Source organism: Onychomys torridus, chromosome 7 (assembly GCF_903995425.1).
Source record: "Onychomys torridus chromosome 7, mOncTor1.1, whole genome shotgun sequence".
Taxonomy (NCBI): domain Eukaryota; kingdom Metazoa; phylum Chordata; class Mammalia; order Rodentia; family Cricetidae; genus Onychomys; species Onychomys torridus.
Window position 1 is genome coordinate 52402267 of NC_050449.1, and position 19374 is coordinate 52421640.

General features: G+C 37.3%; 1 protein-coding gene across 9 annotated transcripts in view; it reads right to left on the reverse strand.

Moving 5' to 3' along the window:
* Neo1 (neogenin 1) overlaps positions 1-19374 on the reverse strand; it is a 170454-nt gene that overhangs the window by 98425 nt on the left and 52655 nt on the right. For all 9 annotated transcript variants that reach the window (XM_036194313.1, XM_036194316.1, XM_036194311.1 and 6 more), the window contains exons 3-5: positions 16377-16652; positions 12616-12769; positions 9352-9488 (exon numbers count right to left, since the gene is read on the reverse strand). In XM_036194313.1, the coding sequence (XP_036050206.1) occupies positions 9352-9488; positions 12616-12769; positions 16377-16652 (567 nt within the window). The remainder of the gene's footprint in view (positions 1-9351; positions 9489-12615; positions 12770-16376; positions 16653-19374) is intronic.

Genomic DNA, 19374 nt, shown 5'->3' on the forward strand with positions numbered 1-19374 from the left:
GCATGTAGAAGAATGCAAATAGATCCATATCTATCACCCTACACAAAATTCAAGTGAATACAAATCAAAGACTTCAACTGTGGGAACCCATTTTCAGGTTCCTAGTGGCTTTACCCAGAAGGTCTACATAGAAGGGATGATTGGAGCACAGGCCTGAGTGCAGGTGTCTGAGATGGTCTGCACTTGGCTGTGCTGGGGGAGGAGGCCTTTTGCTCCACCCTTTGGCCTTTCTATAAATACCCTGAGGCAGAGACAGTCAGGGCCCATTGGAATAGGTGCCAGGCCCTCTCAAGGCTGTCCTTTATTTTCTATCTGTTTATCTCCACAATCTAAATCCTTCTATCTAATATTTCCTGCTGCTCACGCTCAAGAAAACTCTGGGGAACTGTGAGGTTGGTGGGAAAATGCCTCACACTCAACATAAAACCAGATACACTGAACTGAACAGAAGAGAAAGTAGGGAATAGCTTTGAACTAACTAGCACAAGAGACAACTTCCTAAACAGAACACCAATAGATCAACAATTAGTAAATGGGACCTCATTGAAACTGAAAATTTTCTGTAAGGCAAAGGACACCATCAATAGACTAAACAGCAGCCTACAGAAGGGGAAAAGATTTTCACCAACTAGATACCCAATAGAAGGGTAATATCCAAAATATATAAAGAACTCAAGGAACTAAATATCAAAAACCCAAATAATCCAATCTAAAAATGTGGGTGTAGATCTAAATAGAGAACTTTAGTTAGAGGAATCTAAAATGGCTGACAAAACTTAAAGAAACATTCGTTCAACATCCTTAGCCATCAGGGAAATGCAAATCAAAATTACTTTAAGATTCCATCTTACTGACCAGAGCAAGCTTCCTGTGTGAGCACATCCCTGACAACAACTCCCTCAGCACTAGCGATTCCAACCACTAACAATCCCCCCAAGCACTACTTATTTCTTGACTTTGTGTGTAGATTTTTGCCTCTGATTGTATAAAAAAGAATATGTGCTCAGTTTTTGAAAAGTAAAAATAATGAAAGTGAAAAATGTCAAAAAAAAAAATCCATCTTACACCTGTTAAAATGGCTTATATCAATAACACACCTGCACTCAGGAAGCAGAGGCAGGCAGTTCTCTGAGTTTAAGGCCAGCTTGGTCTACAGAGTGAGTTCTGGGACAGCCAGGACTACACAGAGAAACCCTGTCTCGAAAAACCAAAAATCAAACAAACAAAATCCCTCAGCTATTAATAAATGCAACAATGTGGACGAATCTAATACATTAGGCTTTGTTAAGGAAGCTTTATACACTACAGATGATATGACTGCTTTCCTGTGAAGCTTTAGAACAAGCAGAACTAATCTATACTGAAAACTCAGAAGAACAGACCCTTTGAAAGTTGTAAGGAGAGGATGAGAAGTGACATGGGGAATTTTCAACTATGATGGTAATAATCTACATCCTTATAGGTATTTTGGTTGTACAGGAAGGAACAACTGATAGAGCTCATGAACTGTATAGTATTTGTGCATTTCAATGTAGATAAATTTTATTTCAAAAGAAGATAAAACTACAAACAAAATATTTAATTCCTGGCCTAAAAGACATGGCTTATCAGCAAAAAGTACTGTTGCTTTTGTAGGATCCAGGTTTTGTTCCCAGCACCCACACAGTGGCTCACAGTCACCTGTAACTCCAGTTCCAGGGTATTTGATGCCCTCTTCTGACCTCCACAGACACCAGGCACACATGATGCACAGACAAAACACTCATACATAAGCTAAAATAAATCTAAAAAATCTTCTTAAATATTAAAATCCTGGATAAGGATGTGAATGAGGAATTCTCTGGGTATACCTACAATTTAAAAATTTATTAAAAAATTGATACTGAGCCAGGAGGTGGTGGCACACACCTTTAATCCCAGCATTCTAGAGGCAAAGGCAGGCAGATCTCTAAGAGTTCAAGGCCAGCCTGGTCTACACAGTGAGTTCTCAAACAGCCAGGGCTACACAGAAAAACCCTGTCTTGAAAAACTGAGGGGGGGTGATGTAGAATTATAGACAGTTGATAAAGCAATTATCATAAAATATCAATTAAAGATAGCTGTGATGTTATAGCACCGCCATATCTGATGGGAACAGCAAAAGCCATAAAGCTAGCACAGGTGCCTGACATTGGATTGATAAAAAAATTTCTTATGAATCATTTACGTCTTCTCCCAGGAGCACTGCTTCTAAGTTTCCCTAGTGAAGTCTTGAACATACTACCCCTCCCACTTTTAAGTCTTTCTTATGTCTTGGAGATTATAATACACATAAAGAAGCCAGAGGTCTCTTTATGAGACTATGAGATATTCTTGAAACATCTGTCCTTGTACTTACTCAGGAACAAGATACTGTAAACTTTAAAAGGTCAACAAGATTCGTTAGCTAGAGGAGTTGGCCACAGATCAGATAGTAAGCCTCTTCCTACTATACACTCAGGTGACTACGTGGGATATACAGCAACAAAGTTACCTGGTGTTACCTCTGCCCTACACAGAGACTTATTAATAAACAAAGAATGATATAAAAAGATGATATAAGAATGAGATGTCAGGACCTCCCTTTCTTAGAAAAGTTAGCACATGCAGATACCATATGACCAAGGAAGAACAGAATCTCAGGGTTAGACATATAAATAAATTCTATAAATATATAAAGTGTAAACATTGTATTATGCCAGAATTTGAATAATAACTGCAGCAGCTTTGGCCTGAGGATTTTTCTTGGACATTCAGACCATTAAGAGTTAATAACATACTGCTTAAGACATGGCAATATGCCCAGGCTTACTTGAAGATTTTGTTTTGGTCTAGCATCTTTGAAGCCACAAAGGGTAATAGCCTGAGAACAGGTTGTCATATGCCCCTCGATTCTTAAAAATTAGGTTATAGGGTTAATGAGTAAAAATGGTTATAAAAGATTATTGTTTATCAATAGTGATTAAACTTGAGGGAAAATGATTGTAAAAGGTAACTCTGTTCTGTCATGGTTTATCAGTAGTGACTAAATGATATGCAAAGGGAAGTAAAACACATGTCCAAAATCGAAAATGATCTATCTATGTTTTGGAACAACATGAATGTAACCCTGCTACTGAATTCTGTATAAAGAAACACTGGCTGCTGGTCAGTCAGGCTGGAAGGTTCTTCTGACCATCATACCTGGCTCATCCTTCCCTCACCAACTCCTTATCTCCTCTCTGGGACCTGTCCACCAATGGCAAGGCTCTCTGCAAAGTTATCTCAACATTTTATTATAAAAATTTCTAACAGGTGAAAATGTTCTAAACATTTTCAGCATTGACTCTGAAGGCTCTGGATGTGCTCTATACACTACCATATAAAATTTGTGTTTTACTCAGCATCCAAGAGGACTGGGAGTTCAAGCAAATGACGGCAGAATGCTGGCTGATCATCACAAAGGAGATGGGGAGAAAACAGAAGGTCAATTTCTTAATGTGGCTAGAGATTTTTTTAATGAGATAAGTAAGAGGAGAATGGTATGAGGCTGTGGCTTCAGGAAAGACAGCAAAGGGGTTAGAGAGATGGCTCAGTGTTCAAAGCACTGGTATTCTTACAGAGGACTGGATTCAATTCTCAGAACCAAGCAGTCCACAACTGTCTCTAACTACAGTCCCAGGGTTCAATTATGGTCTCTGTAGGCACCAGGCACACAAACAGCACATAGAGACATACATGCAAGCAAAATGCCCATACCCATTTTTTTAAACTTAAAAAAAAATAACTGAAACATTAGCTATAGATTAGTAACAATATTAACATTGCCATGAAAATGACCAATTCAGAAATTGTCCATTTGTTCCCAGAAAACAGAAATGGAAATTTTTCTTTGGGGAGTAGATGGAGTTTATCACACACTATTACAAATGCTATGAGAAAAAGGGAAAATTCCTTTTTTTTTTTTAAAGCAACTCATGACCCATATTAACTGTTATCAACAATCTGAGATGACAGGAAATACACCACCAGCTAATTCACGTCAGAGCATCAGTAAAAATCCCAAGAGTTAATGATAAAATAGTAAGTTTGAAATATTTAACAGATGAAGAATGAACTTATAACCTTTTCTGCAATAACACTCACTATGGTATTTCCTACAGCTATAACATCTTTAAAAAAATAACAAATCAGACAAGGGTGACTGCGTTTATACATACAAACTTAGAGATATTATATATGTATATATGTATGTGTGCATGCAGACACGCGCGCGAGCATACACACACACACACACACACACACACACACACACATACACACGCGCGCGCGCACACACACTTCTCAACTTTTTTCCCCATCAGGGAAAAAAAAACCACTTTCATTATGGGATAAGGCTCAAAACAAAATTTTCCAAATAGGTTTTTGTAGTACACTATGACTTGTCTGTACTCAATAAAAAGAGAGAAAGAAATGACTTCCCATGACATCCATGAACAGCACAGTTTGAACTCTACTACCCAGATTCAGAAACAAGGCATTAATAGAGCAGAAGTCTGACACTGTAACATTTAGCCATTACTCTGCCCTGCTCCAAACACTGCCCTGCATCAAACGTAATCATTATTCTTTTTCTTTAAAAAAACTGTAGATTAATTTTTCCTGTCTTTGAACATTATAAAAGTAGAATTATATTCTTTTGTGCCTAACTTCTTTTAAGAGTGCTTCTGAGATTTTTTTTTTTTATGCTTTTGAATATGGAGGTGGCCTGCCAATTTCCATTGCTGATAAAATGCCATGTTGGATTTTGATAGGCATCTGAATCATTACCAGTTTTGATTTCTTATGAATAAATATGGCAAGAATGTTACTGTGTATGACTTTCAATGCCAGTGTCACTTGTTATAAGCATACTCCACCGTAGCACAGGAATATTTTTATGTCTACAGTTTCAGGAGATTCGGCCAAACAGGTTTGCTTTTGCAATATTGGGGATCAACCCCAAATTTATTTATAGCTCGCCAAACAGTATTTTTAAATGTTATCAGTGTACATACCTATCAATAGTTCATTAAAGTCTCTAGTGTTCCTCTCCCTAATGCTGGATATTATAGGTCTTTTGAATTAGCACTTAAGTAGATAAAAACATTTACCAAATATATGGGAGCCTTGCCTGAAGTTTATCAACACTGTTCTTTGCAAATCACCAACTTTGGCTTTGTTGACACTGTTTTGATGCTTTTCCCCCCGACCTCCATTAATTTTTACTTAACACTTTCTTTTTTTCTATTTTCTGTGGTTTACATTTGCTATTTTTAGCATTTTTGAGGTTAATGTTTAAATTGCCGATTTCTCTCTCTCTCTCTCTCTCTCTCACACACACACACACACACACACATACATACACACACACACAGAATTGATCATCTTGAAGGAGACTACAAACTTCCCTCAACTTTTGCTAGTTCCTATCAATATTAGTTTATAATATTTTCTAAATTTTGTTGACTCATGGATTATTTTAAGATGATTACATAAAACAATATACTCCCAAACAATGAAACCAGCCTATTTAGTTGCTGTATAGCATCATGCTCATGCTAATGTCCACATTTTTTTTTTCCAGTTTAGCCCAGGACTTTACGAATGCTAGGCAAACACTTTACAACTGAGCTATAACTCTAGCCATACAAATGTCCAACTAGGTCAAATTGTTGCCTGTGCTATTTAGTTGTATTTTAAGTATTTGTTTGTACTTACTTTTGAGTTTGCATAAACTATTAGTTATTAAAGTGTGATTGCTATGAGTATAGTTTTGCCTACTCATAGTCTCGTCAATTTTTGTTTTGCATATTTTGATATGATGTTATGAATTATATAGATCATTTTTAACTTTCCTGATAGGTTAGGTATTTTAAAAAATATTTTTAAGCCAGGGCATGATGCCTTACACTTTTAATTAAGCACTTGGGAGGCCTAAAGCAGGTGGGTCACCACAAGTTTGGGCTCAGCCTGAACTACGGAGATCTTATCTTTAAAAAACAAAACAAAACACAAAACCTTAATATTTCAGTTTTAATTGACAAAACTTCTATATATTTATGTAAAATATGTTGTGGTGTATGTAAACATAGAATGGCTAAATTAAATCAAGATATCTATTATCTCATATATTTATGTTTTTTAATGGTAAGAACACTTAAAATCTATTCTCTCAACAATTTTCAAGTAAACAATACATTGTAACCATTCTGCTCTTTGAGTCTATGAGTTCGACTATGTTAGACTCTGTTTATAATCAGATCATGCAGAATTTGTCTTTCTGTGCTTATGTCTTTTAGTATAAAATTTCCTTCTAGAAGGCTGTGTTTCTATTGTAACGACTGTTATTTACTCATCCATGATGAACACTGAGTTGACTCCATGTGTAATGTGCTACAGTGAACATGGTTGAATAAATTCCGGTTTTTGACACAATGATCTAATTTATCTGGACAGACATCTTTAAAAGGAATTATTGGATCATATTGTAGTTCTACTGGGTGTGAGGTGGTAGCCTTTTGAAGGTTTAATTTGAATTTCTCTAGTGATTAGTCACATGAAACAGTTTTTTTCCATATACCTGTGGGCCACTTCTTTGTCTTCAGAAAGTGTCTTTCCAGGTCCTTCGAATATTTTTAAAACTGAGTTGTTTTCTTACTACTGAATTGAATTCCTTATCAACTCTAGGTATTAACTTCTCATCAGATGTATGGTTTGAAAATATTTTCTCTCATTTTGTAGTTGTCTCTCCAAGATTCCTTTATTCTTTACTGTGCAGCTTTTCAGTTCTTGCAATTCTATTTATTTATGTTTGCTTTTGTTGCCTATGCTTTATAAGTCATATAAAAATGACAGTAACAAAAGCACCATTTCCTAAAGTCAACATCAAGAAACTGTTCCCTCATGTCTTCTTTCAGCAGCTTTACAGATTCAATCTACACTTTAAGTCTTCACTCCACTTTGGGTTGACTTTCATATGTGGTATAAGAGAGGGGTCCAATTTTAGTCTTGTTAATGAAGCTATCTGTTCTTCAGCATAATTTACTGAAGACTATCCTCTTTGTATATTCTTGGCAACAAGAAAAAGCAACATACATAGCCTTCAAAATATAAATTTCAGAAGTCACACATCATTTCTACCATACTCTCAATAATCCAAATAAAGCCCACCCGAATTAAAGAACAAGAGACATAAACTCTAGCCCCCAAACAATGGGGCTGTGTATGCTCAATGTGGGTACAGGGAAATAAACTCAGGTTTTCTGGACATCTTTTAGAAGACCAGCCACCCCTCTTAACCGCTTGAGCCATCTTTCCAGCCCATTTTTCTTATCTTCTATCAAAGATAACACCAAAATGATTCTCTTTATTCTTTGTGTTTGCACATTTAGACTCAACTTCATTTTCTTTCAGTTGAAAAATCTACTATTCTTACAATGCTATATATACCTTTCCCCCTTGAAACTGAAATCCCACTTTTGTATTTTAAAATTGCATAATTGTTACTGTCCTAGAAGGACAAAAACTATTCTAAAGACAGATATTTGTATAGTTCTCTTTGATTATTAGACTAGTAAATAATGGCTACCAAGACACAGAACTTTTCCAGGAAGCTCATGATAAAGCCTGGCACCAGTCAGGAGGACACTACCTCCCAAAAAGAGATTTCACATAGTCTGACAGTATATCAGACTATCTGGCAGGAAAGGGTGAAGACTAGATCCGTCCACAGTGAAGGGCAGGATCACACCTTGACCAGAACTTCAGAGTTATGCATACCTCCAAACCCTGAGGTTTTGTCCATCACGTCTGAAGAGAAATACTGGAGCAGAAACAGCAGCTAACAAGTATGACAAATTCATTTCATTTGATGCTCTTAACCACCACACTTCAGGGTTTTGTGGCATTCAGAATTCAGAATTTGAAAGGTGGAGGTCTTTATTTGTTCTTTGCAATGTGGCCACATTGAATAAAACTTTCTCTGCTTTTCACTGTTATTTTCTTGTTATTTTTCTCTTTAATTGGCCTGTTGAAGACAGATGGCTGATCCTGACTTGTTAGTGCTGCCAGGGCTAGGTTCTGATCCTGACAACTCTGGTCACAGTACTGCAAATAATAGTTGGACTTTATTCTTTTTTATTGCCTATTCTTGTGCCAATAACATATTGGTTTGAAAGATGGTGAATTTCAATATATAAGACCCCTCTCTCTTTGCAGTTTTCTCTAATAAATTTACTTCAAAAGCACTTTTTCCCAAGTATAGATTTTAAAATGAAACTAGTTATAAATTTTTTAAATTTAATTTTACATATCAGCCATAGATTCCCCTGTCCTCCCCCTTCCACCCCCTCCACCTTCTCCCCTCAGCCTATCCCCCATTCCCATCTCCTCCAGGGCAAAGACTTCCCTGGGGATTCAGCACAGGCAGGTCCAGTCCCCTCCTCCCAGGCTGAGCGAAGTGTCCCTGCATAAGCCCCAGGTTCCAAACAGCCAGCTCATGCACAAAGGACATCTTTAGAGGAAAGCATTCTGAGACAATACAGAACTTTGGAGATGCCCCAGATCACACCTTCCTCCTTGACAGCATCATAACCACCACCACCATCATCATTACTATTACAACTATAAAAAACAATAACACTGAGCTGGGAACTTTATGAGGATTAGTTAGCTCTTAAACTTCAAGATAATCTCAACAAAGTACTCTTATTATTTCCATTGTACAGATGATGAAGATGGAGTTCAGGAAGGTTATATAAATTTGCTATGACTGGGGCAAGGGAGGCGGCTCAGCAGTTAAAGCACTTTCTATGGAACTAAGAGGACGAGAGTTCAGCTCTCCAGTACCTACACCAATGCCAGGTGGACAAGGCAGCTCACCTTGGGAGGAAGAGCCAGGGAATCCCCACAGACAGCTGGATAACAAGAATAACTATCAACAAGCTCTGGGTTTGACTAAGAGACTCTGCCTCAAAGAGTATGATGATCTAGATTTCTGTTACCATCCTTGGGCTTCCACATGTACTCCAACATGTATACCAAACACATGTGAACGAACACACACACACACACACACACACACACACACACACACACACCATACACATATATAATTAAAAGAAGAAAAGAAAATTTATATTGTCATGTTTGGGAAATACAAGCTCAGAATCTGAACCCAAGTGATGTGGTCTAGAAGTCTGTGTTTTAACTATTACGTTGTATTGCCTATTGCCTTCCCCGTATTACTGTTAAGCTATCAGCAGACCTAGAGAGTACACATTATTTTTAATTACACAATAAATAATTACATACCTTGCACAGTAAGCTCCGCCTGAGCTTCAATTGTCTTATTTCCATTATCAGCTATACAAAAATAAGTCCCAGAATCATCCTCAGTGAGGTCACTGATCTCCAAACTACCTCCTGCTAGCAAGTCCAACCTTTCAGAACTGGATTAAACAAACAAAATGATACATTTTAGCATGAAGAATAACTGAGAGGCTCTTCCCATAATAACATAGAGAAAACAATTTAGCAGTGTTGTTATGGTGATAGCTACAAATGGACTAAAATTTAAAAAAATCAGAATTTAATTCCAATTTGGTTTGCTCATATTTTATATGCATAAATGCCACAGTGTACAAATGAATGTCACAATCCCTGATGCTTCTAGCTATTCCCAAAGAGTTATCACTTTTATGACCAATTTTTTATGACCAATTCAACTTCCTTCTATCTAGTTATTCTGTCTAACTTTTTGGAAATTATATATTTTAAAGTCTGCAATCAATCTGAGACCAACTTCACCACAGCTATGCCATGCTGAGATTACTAATAGAAAGAAAAATAAAAAGGGTAAAATGTCAGATCAAACAGCAAGTCACGAGGTAGTGACACAATGAGAGTTTCCTATGGTGGCTTGGCTAGGAAACAAGGGTGGTTGGGGGTGGGGTAAAAAAAGACAGGAAGGAAAAGGGATGGATGATTGCCACTGAGCAGCTCCCTGGGTGTGGTAATGGGCACAAATCAGCCACCATCCATCACTCCACTTACAACAAGAGTGTTGAACACTTTCATAAATCTTTAACGATATGAAACAAAACTAAAATAATCCTGTAGCACAGAGAAAACTACAAATCAATATTCTCACATTTTTATAAAGTTAAAAAGTTTAATCTGGAGAATTACAAACTAGATCAACAAAGATACTTGACACATAGCAAGGAATATAATTCTACAAGTACATAACTAAAGCAACCACTTTAAATTTTTTATTTATTTCATTATTATTTTCAGGCTGATGTTAACCAAAAATGAAGTCTTGAAAAGTGAAATTCTGAAGACACTGCTATACTTGGATGATCCTTTAAGTATGAGCCAGTTATTTAAGGAAAAAAGAAGAAAAGAAAGCTCTTAATTTTTACACTACCATTACCTGTAGTATGTTAACCAAGCCTTTTAAACTATGACCTGCTCCTTTGCACCTGGACTCAGACCTATCATCCCCTAAAACAAGGTATTATGGATCACTAAATTATATTTTATTGCTGCTCATCTTGAGCACTGGCACTCATATTTTCTGGATCCTCTTCAAAGCAGAACCATTTCTACCACCCTCATTCTATTTGCCTTTTTTAAAATCTGAACATATATTAACAAAATTAAATAAACGCTATTAATTCTTAGACATTTACAAAAAAACCCTATGTTTTTATGTGTCTGTTTTTAAAGACGTAATAAAGATGCCTAATACTTGATGCTTTGTTTTCGGATAGCCCAGCACTATTGAGATTTTTAGACATTTTCCCCCTTTAATTTCCAAATCTCAAATCTGAAATCTAAATAATTATAGTCCACCCACACTTCTCCTAAGGTACTTACAAAAACAAAGACAATATGAATAATTACCTACATGCAACCTGAAGGAGAAGAACTCCTGTGTTCTATTACCTACTTCTGCTTTCTCACATTACACTCAGTAATTCAGCCAAAATACACGGTGGAACATTCTGCTTCCCCAGATATGCACCAAACACTGTGCAAGGATCTGGAGAAGCCAATACAACACTACCAACACTGGTAAATCCCTGAAGCTTTCTGAGACAGTGACACAACAAGGCAGTGTTTCTCAGACTTTCCTCTACATAATCGCATGAGTATTTAGGGACCTAGGAGCAGAAAAACATCTAATTGTTCTTCAGAGTCTCCTGGTTTAGCCTTAAAGTTCATAGAAATATTCTTAACCATAATATATTCACATTGGATTAAAAAACACTTGCTCTCAAAAATAAACTTCAAATAAAACTGGAAAGACATGTAACTTTCCTATCATGATTTGTTTCTATTGGCCCACTTAAGACTCCACCCTGAGAATGACCTTTCTATGAGAACAATTCTCTAATACTCCATTTACAATATCAACCCCATTCTGCCTCGGTCATCCTTCAATACTACATCTTGAGTTTCTTCAGAGTACTTATTCCAACCTGACACTTTATATTACTATCTCATTCTTCCACTCTAAAAACAAAAACTCTTTTTACTACTTGGTTATTAGATGTAGGAATGTACCTAGAATAGCATTCAATAATAATTTGTTGAATTCTTGAACAACTAGGGGGTGGGGGAGGTGGTGTACAAAAATCCCCACTTCTACTCATTACACAAAATCATTCTGTATCTTGCTTATACCTTCATAATGCTGTGGCACAATGAACTATATTTCATTCTAAGTAGTACCTAACATAAAGAATTGCTATAATAGGACTGCAAACATGCACACTGCTTTAGCATAGCTATCAGAAAACTTTCATTTACACTGAGGCATATATTACACTACACTGCAGAGCAGTGCTTTAAGAGTCATTCTCAACAGGGATGATTTTGTTCCTCAGGGGACATTTGACAATATCTAGACATGCTTTGGGTCATCATAACTTGAAAGTGCTTTGGACACCTAATGGGCAGAGGCCAGGGATGCCAGCAGATTTACAATGCTTGGATTGAATCATCACTGCCACTCCAGCTTTCTTGAGAGAATACAAGTGAAGAAAATTACCCATTTCCTAACAAAGAGACAAGGGATGCAGAAGATGATTAGCAATAACAGAAGGCTCTTGCAGAAGATAAAAACTTGTAAACATAGCATATGGCTTGGTAGGACTTTAGAAAGTAAAATAAAGCCAGGTGTGGCGACTGCGGTAATGCAGGGAGAAGGAAGGCATTCAAGGAAGGCATTCGCTTACACTGTTTGGGCAAAGGAGAACCCATCACAGTGCACATAAGAGTAACAGACTCAACCTGGGGAGGTCTGGCAGCTCATGTAACAACCTCGGGAATGAGACCCAGGAAGTTAAGTATAATGCAGCTACACAACAACAACCCCTTACTATTCTGAAAGCAGGCTTTTTCTTCAAACATCAGTTAGATACAGCATAGAAACACATTTCAAGGATGACATTAAAAATTGTAATGTGCTTAAACAAAGTATTTATTTTTACATATTGATACTTCCAAATAGGATTAGACCAAGTCTCCAGCTAAGGGTATGAAGGACTCTTAGGCAGGCATAGTTACCTTTCTGTGTCAAGCACTTCCTCATTTTTCATCCATCTAAGGCCTGGAGAAGGAAGTCCTGAGACAACACAAGGCAACACTGCACTCTGACCAGTAACTCTGATCATAGGAGATGGCCGCATCAGAAATACCAGGTTTAGCATTTCCTCAGGACCTAAAGCAAATTTAAAGGAGAGAATAATCAAATAAAAGACAAAGCACCTCACAACTTCAGTCATGAAGAACTGTGTGGCTTTATGTGACAAAATAAGCAAAACTAACACAAGAAAATTACATCTGAATCAGTAAACATTTTCCAAATACTTTCACTATGCAAAGTATTATACTGTGCTATTTAGGAGTCTCAAAGGTATATAAGTGACAGTTCCCACTTACACAGCGCTTTCTAGTCAAATGAGCAAAACACGACATGAATCTACGCAACACCACATGAGGGGTACAAACAGCAGAGACTGAATAAGCTCAATACCTATGTATCCTCCCTTCTGACAGGACTTTGAATCTACTTTCCTTTCTTGTGTCTATTATTTCTAAAAGTCTAAGTGTTTATCTCTTTAAATCACCTGTCAAGTCTGTCATGGTGATACATGCCCTTAATCTCAGGAAGCAGCGACAGGAGGATCTCTGAGTGGAGGCCAACCTGGTCTACATAGGGAGATCCAGGTCAACTAGGGCTACATAATGAGACCCTGTCTTTAAAAAAAAAAAAAAAATGAAAATGAAAAACCAAAAAATTTAACCTACCAATTCTCTGATTGTGTAATGTAAGAACTGTCTAGATCATGATGTCTGTATATGTAGGGATGCTGACATTTTAGTTGTGCTCTTGCTCATACATGACATGGCCTCACTCCTACTGACAAAAGGTAAGTGTTCTTTCTACTTCATAGGGTTTTATAAATTAATACAGAAGTTGGAGAAGAAAGATCATTCTCAGGTAGAGAGGAAACTCCTGTCCCCACTGTCAAAAGTTTTCCCAACAGGCATGGTAACAACCACCAGAACTGCCTTTAAACTTGTCTAGACAATTAGTGATAGTTTTGTAGCCACGGTAACAAGATGAGTGACCATTCATTTCAGTGACTAGACTTCTAAAAGCCAACCAGTGACAAGCTCTGCCATTAAGAAGACAGTCACTCGATGGCTGAGTTGCTAGCTTCTAAGGCTGACACTTACCTGTACCTACCTGGGTAGCCAACACTGAAACAGAATTTTGTGACTGAAATCACACCCCTGTATCTCTTAGCCAACATAACCTCAAAAACTCTGCAGGAGGGCAGGAATTGGTTGTGCTCCAAATGAATGACAAGAACCACTCTCTTCATACTTAAATAAGCATTTATCCAGCATTCTGTTCTTATTTCGAGTACTAGGTTATGGTTTCATCCTTTGAAATCATTAACTTTGTATTCCTGGATTAGATTCTGAGGAGATGCTTGAATGCTATCTCAGGTGTGGAAAGGAATAGGACGAAGCAAGTCAGCTAGAGAACATTATTATGTAGCAACAGTTGCTCTTATTTCACTTTCAATTACTTAGGAATACTTATAAATGTATATCTATAAATGTAATATTCAATCAAATTTTAACAGAATTATTTCAGCAAATTCATAACAAAAATGTATTGGTTTCTATGTGCCAAACACGATTCCTTGTTCTCGTTGAGCTTACATACTAATAGTGGAAGAAAGACAATAAATTAGATACTATATGTAACTGATGTGTTGATATATTTTATGGAGGAAGGAAAAAGCATTGGAGGTGGAAACAGACTGGTGTTTTAAACAGAATATCCAAGGGACAATTCACCAATAAAGTGATATCTGGGCACTGAAGAAAGAGAGAGTGAGCCACACACACAAGATTCTAGACAAAGAAAACGCCAAATAAAAAAGCTCTAAAGTAAAAGCATTTGGGGACTGTTCTAAAAGCATATGCTGGTCACAACTGAGAAAAAAAAAAAAAACAGGAGAAGGAAAGGAAAGGTGAAGGAGGGAAGAGGTATTAGATTATATAAAGACCAAAAATTTTAATTGTGAGTAACATAAAGAAACCATTAGAAAGTGCGCTGGCCAGTTTTTATGACAATTTGACACAAGCTCTGGTCATCTGGGAACAGAGAACCTCAACTGTGAAAATGCCTCTATCATATTAGCCTGTGGACAAGCCTGTGGACAAGCCTGTGGGGCATTTTCTTAGTGATTGATGGGAGGGCTCAACTCAGGTAGGCAATGTCACCCTAAGCAGCTGGTTCTGAGTTGTGAAAGAAAGCAGGCTGAGCAAGCCATGTGTGAGCATGCTAGTATCAGCGGTCCTCCATGGCTCTGCGTTGGTTCCTGACTCCAGGTTGCTACCATGACTTCCCTTAGTGACAGAGTGTGACCTGAGAATTTTAAGATGAATTTCTTTCCCAAGTTCTTTTCCTACAGTGTTTTATCACAGTAATAGAAACCTAGGTACGACAGGGAGTTTTGAGCAAAGTTTGTCTATTTGGAAAAGTGGTTATTGAGCATACACTAGGATGGAAATGACTTGGGCAGAGATGGTAACAACAAAGAAAGAAGCTACATATTTTTTAAAAATCAGTTCAAGGTCCTCAGCAATACCCTCAGAAGTGACAGCTCATAACAGTGGTCTCTCTCTATAAGTCCATGTGTTATAAATAAGACTATAAATTAGTTATATATTTCTATGAACAAGAATACCTCTGCCCACCCAGGTAGGGACGGCCAAATTATATAACTTGAATTGAAATGAGAAATCTGTAAAGAATTAGACACTCGTAAAGCAGTAAATAGGTACAATGACCACAATGAGCTGTGAGAAGGTGTGTGCAAGGAGAAGCTTCATAACTGGAAAAAGATGCACACAGATGACTATCAGAGAGACAAGACACAGAGTGAGAGACTGACAGAGGAGCAGAGCTTACATCAGAATAGGAATGCCATGGAGATGTCACCAATTACCTATATCAGTTACTGATCTACCTGTCCTTACATGAACTACCTTGAGAAAGACTATTTTAGGTAAAAAAAAAAAAAAAAAAAAGGTAACTATGAAAGTATCCTGTTGTGAGGAGGGCCGAGGAGAGAGGACTGACAAAAAACACAGAGGCACACGTTCTACAGCCCCAGCTCCTGGTAGGGCAGGCAGGAGGATAAGTTCAAGGTCACCTTGCCACAGCCCCTCAAACGCTGGGATTGTAGGTGTATGCCACTATTCACAGCTATCCTGATACATTTTCATTTTTATTTTATTTTGGTTAATTTTTGTTTTGCTTTGCTTTTTAAGACAGGATCTCTCTACATAATGCTGGCTGGCCTGGAACTCAAGAGATCCACCTGCCTCTGCCTCCAGAGTGCTGAGATTAAAGGCGTGTGCCACCACACCCAGCAACTGATAAAGTTTTAACAATATATCAACTAAACAGTGAGTTGTTGTTTTTTCTTTTCACTTTTTTCAAGACAGGATCTTACAATGAAGCTCCGGCTGTGCTCTGGCTGTCCTTTGAAACTATGTAGACCAAGCTGGCCTCGAACCTGTCTCTCGCTCCCACGTGATAGGATTAAAGGTGTGCACCATTACACCTGTCTTTAAAGAGTGGATTTTTACAGCATTTTCCCCCATATTATCTCTTTTAAAAAAACCTGAAACATACTATATTAATAGTAATATCTCCCATATTTTAATGTCATTTATTAAAATTACAGAACAATTTTATCCATTAAACAAAATTATCAGTTCTGACAATGGGTTAATACCTTGAAGAACTTTCAATTCCGCTTCATCACTATACTTTGGTGGCCCACCACTTTCAACTATGCAGCGGTAGAGTCCTCCATCTCCTTCGGTCACATTGCTGATAACCAGTGTTCCACTTGGAAGTTTGACAACCCTGTCATCCAGAGGAAGAGGCTGTCTGTTCTGCTCCCACCTTACAAATGGGACTAAATCTGCACTAACTTCACAATTCAGAATTGCACTGTTTCCAGCATATACTGAGGAAGGTTCTGGTTGGCTGGTAAATCTCGGAAGACCTGGACAATAAAGGAAAATAAAAAGTCATTAATCATTACTCTAAAATATAGTCATACAGGCTAGCACCAAGTCAGCTCATGTAGCCTCAACATATGCTGCCATCAGGACCAAGAAGATCCATACATCAAAAATTTTAACTAGATATGCAGATACAGAGCAAATAAGTAACTGCATTAAGGATACCCTGAGTCAGATTTCCTCACAGCTAGAAAAGCAAGGTGTGATGTGAAAAAGGACAAAGGTAGAATAAATGCTATGTCATATCCTATGATGAAGTTCCAATGTAGACTTAAGGATCATCTAACTATAGATATAGAACTATATAGCTATAAAGGCATGGGTAAATACATATTTTGTATACAGCCAATGAATGTACATTGACACATACATACATACACTTATATATTCTCTAGCCTCTGATTCAATGTCACTTCTTTAACATAGTCCAAATGGTGACTTTATCTTGATTTCTAAATATCGTTCTCCACTGCAAGGAACCAATGTGCTAGAGCAGAGGCTAATTCTAAGAATGGGTCAGGAAAAGAACCAGGCAAAGTAAGTTCCTTGCTTTATGTCACTAGTTGAAGTTTTAACCTTAAAATATAGATAAAAGAAGTATTTAACAGAGAAATCAAGATTGAAAATAATGACACTAACACATTATTAGTCCGTAAATAACAATCCGTTGACTCATGCTAATGTCAACAAACAGTGGTGTAGAAAGAAAAGATCTACTGCATAACGATGACAGAATTAGAAACAATAGCCATTTGCCAACCACTATCTTAATAACTGATTCAGGCAATAATCTTTCAATGAAATTGATGAGGCACAGTGTATTTATAAAACACCAAAACACTTCTTCCCAAAATACTAATTATTAATTATAAAAACACTCCTTACTTTATAAAGTGGAGAAATACTACACAGATCATCTTAAGTAATAAAGCAAACATCATTAGCAATAAAACAGTATACATTTTGATATGCCTCGCTGAAAACATTACACTACTTCCATGGTATTTCTCCCAAAAATGCAAAATCTCAATCTCTTCATAGGAGGAAATCAAACTCAAAATTAGACATGGAAAACCTGAGGCCCTACTGTATATCAAATGAATATAAGGATATAATTATAATATGACACATGTAATCTTGGACCAGAAAGGAGGGTGGTCTCTGCCCTTTTATTTTTCTATTATCTGTGAAATCTAAATTAAATGACAGTATTGCATTAATTTCTTAATTCTGATGAAAGCCTATGGTTATTTAGGAGAATGTCCTCGTTTTCAGAATGCACACTTATACATTCAGGCAGATGCAACAGAGTAACGTGTCTGCCACTTACTATTCTTAATGATTCAGGTAGAAATGTGCATTTGAATAATGTGCTGTCTAGTTTATGTCCACTTGACACAGCTAGAGTCATCAGAGAGGAGGGAACCACAACTGAGAACATGCCTCCCTAAAACTGCCCTGTTGGCAAGTCTGTGAGGTGCTGTCCTGATGAATGACTGATGTGGTAGGGCCCACCTCACAAGCGGTGTGCTACCCCTGGACAGGCAGTCCTGGGTGCGATAAGAAGCAGGCCAAATGAACCACATGGCCTCCATGGCCTCCACATCAGTTCCTGCCTCCAGGTTCCTGCCTCACTTGAATTCCCTACCCCGACTTCCCTGATGGAATATGACCTTAGAGTTGTAAGCTGAAATAAATCCTCTCCAAGTTGCTTTTGATCAGTGCTTCAATCACAGCAACAGAAAGCTGGCTAAGAGGGATGACAAAGGGATGTTGAAATGTTAGCTGGGAGACCTGGAAGGCTTGTGAAGACTTGTGAAAGCACATGAGATCTTTCGGTTCTGTCTTTGTAACTATCCATTAAGGTTGAAATCGCTGTAGTTCTAAATGTTCTATAGATGCCACAGAACAAAATGACTGTGAGCACTGGTTAGCCACTGCAGTCTCCATCTTGAATTTAAATTAACTCCATCTTCCATGGTTATGTAAAGTTGGTAATTATTGATTCTAAGCCTCAGTTTCCTCACCAGTTAAATGAAAACTAACAGACCTCACAGAGGGGTTTAAAAAGTTAATCTAAGTACTTCATATGGTATACTGCCTGGCATATAAACACTCAAGTAGCTACTAGTACTAACAATATCTTAAAAGTAAGTCTAATATGCTCAGAACACAACAAAATATTTCTGTAAAGACTAAGAAATAAATTCTGAACAATTATTCTAAGTTTCCTAGTTTTATGATGATGAATTGGTCAAATAATAACACCCAAGTTTTCTAATACTGCTATGTATTTTCTTTGACTTTATGTTATGGAGATATTCAAAGGAAAGGAATAAAGATAAAATTGTCCAAATATCTATTTGGTAAACAAACAAACAAAAGTTCAGGGAAAAGGTAACTAACAAAGATAAACACAGACTCTAATGAAGCTAGGTAGGTGCAACTTAATAAATCAAAGAAAGAATTGTCTTCTAGTTGTCTTTTTCTTTTTTTTAATTAAAAATACTCCCTCTAGAGGTCTTGTGAAAATGAGTAATTTTAAAAAGCAGAAGCCCATAACAACATATGGGGATTTGTCAAACAGAAAATTTCAAAAAGTTTCTGAATAGGGAAAACATATGGATAAACTCTAAGTGACATTATCAAGGCAAAGGCCGCCTCAGCTTCCTGTGTTCCAGCTGCCTCTGGAGAAGAGCAGGA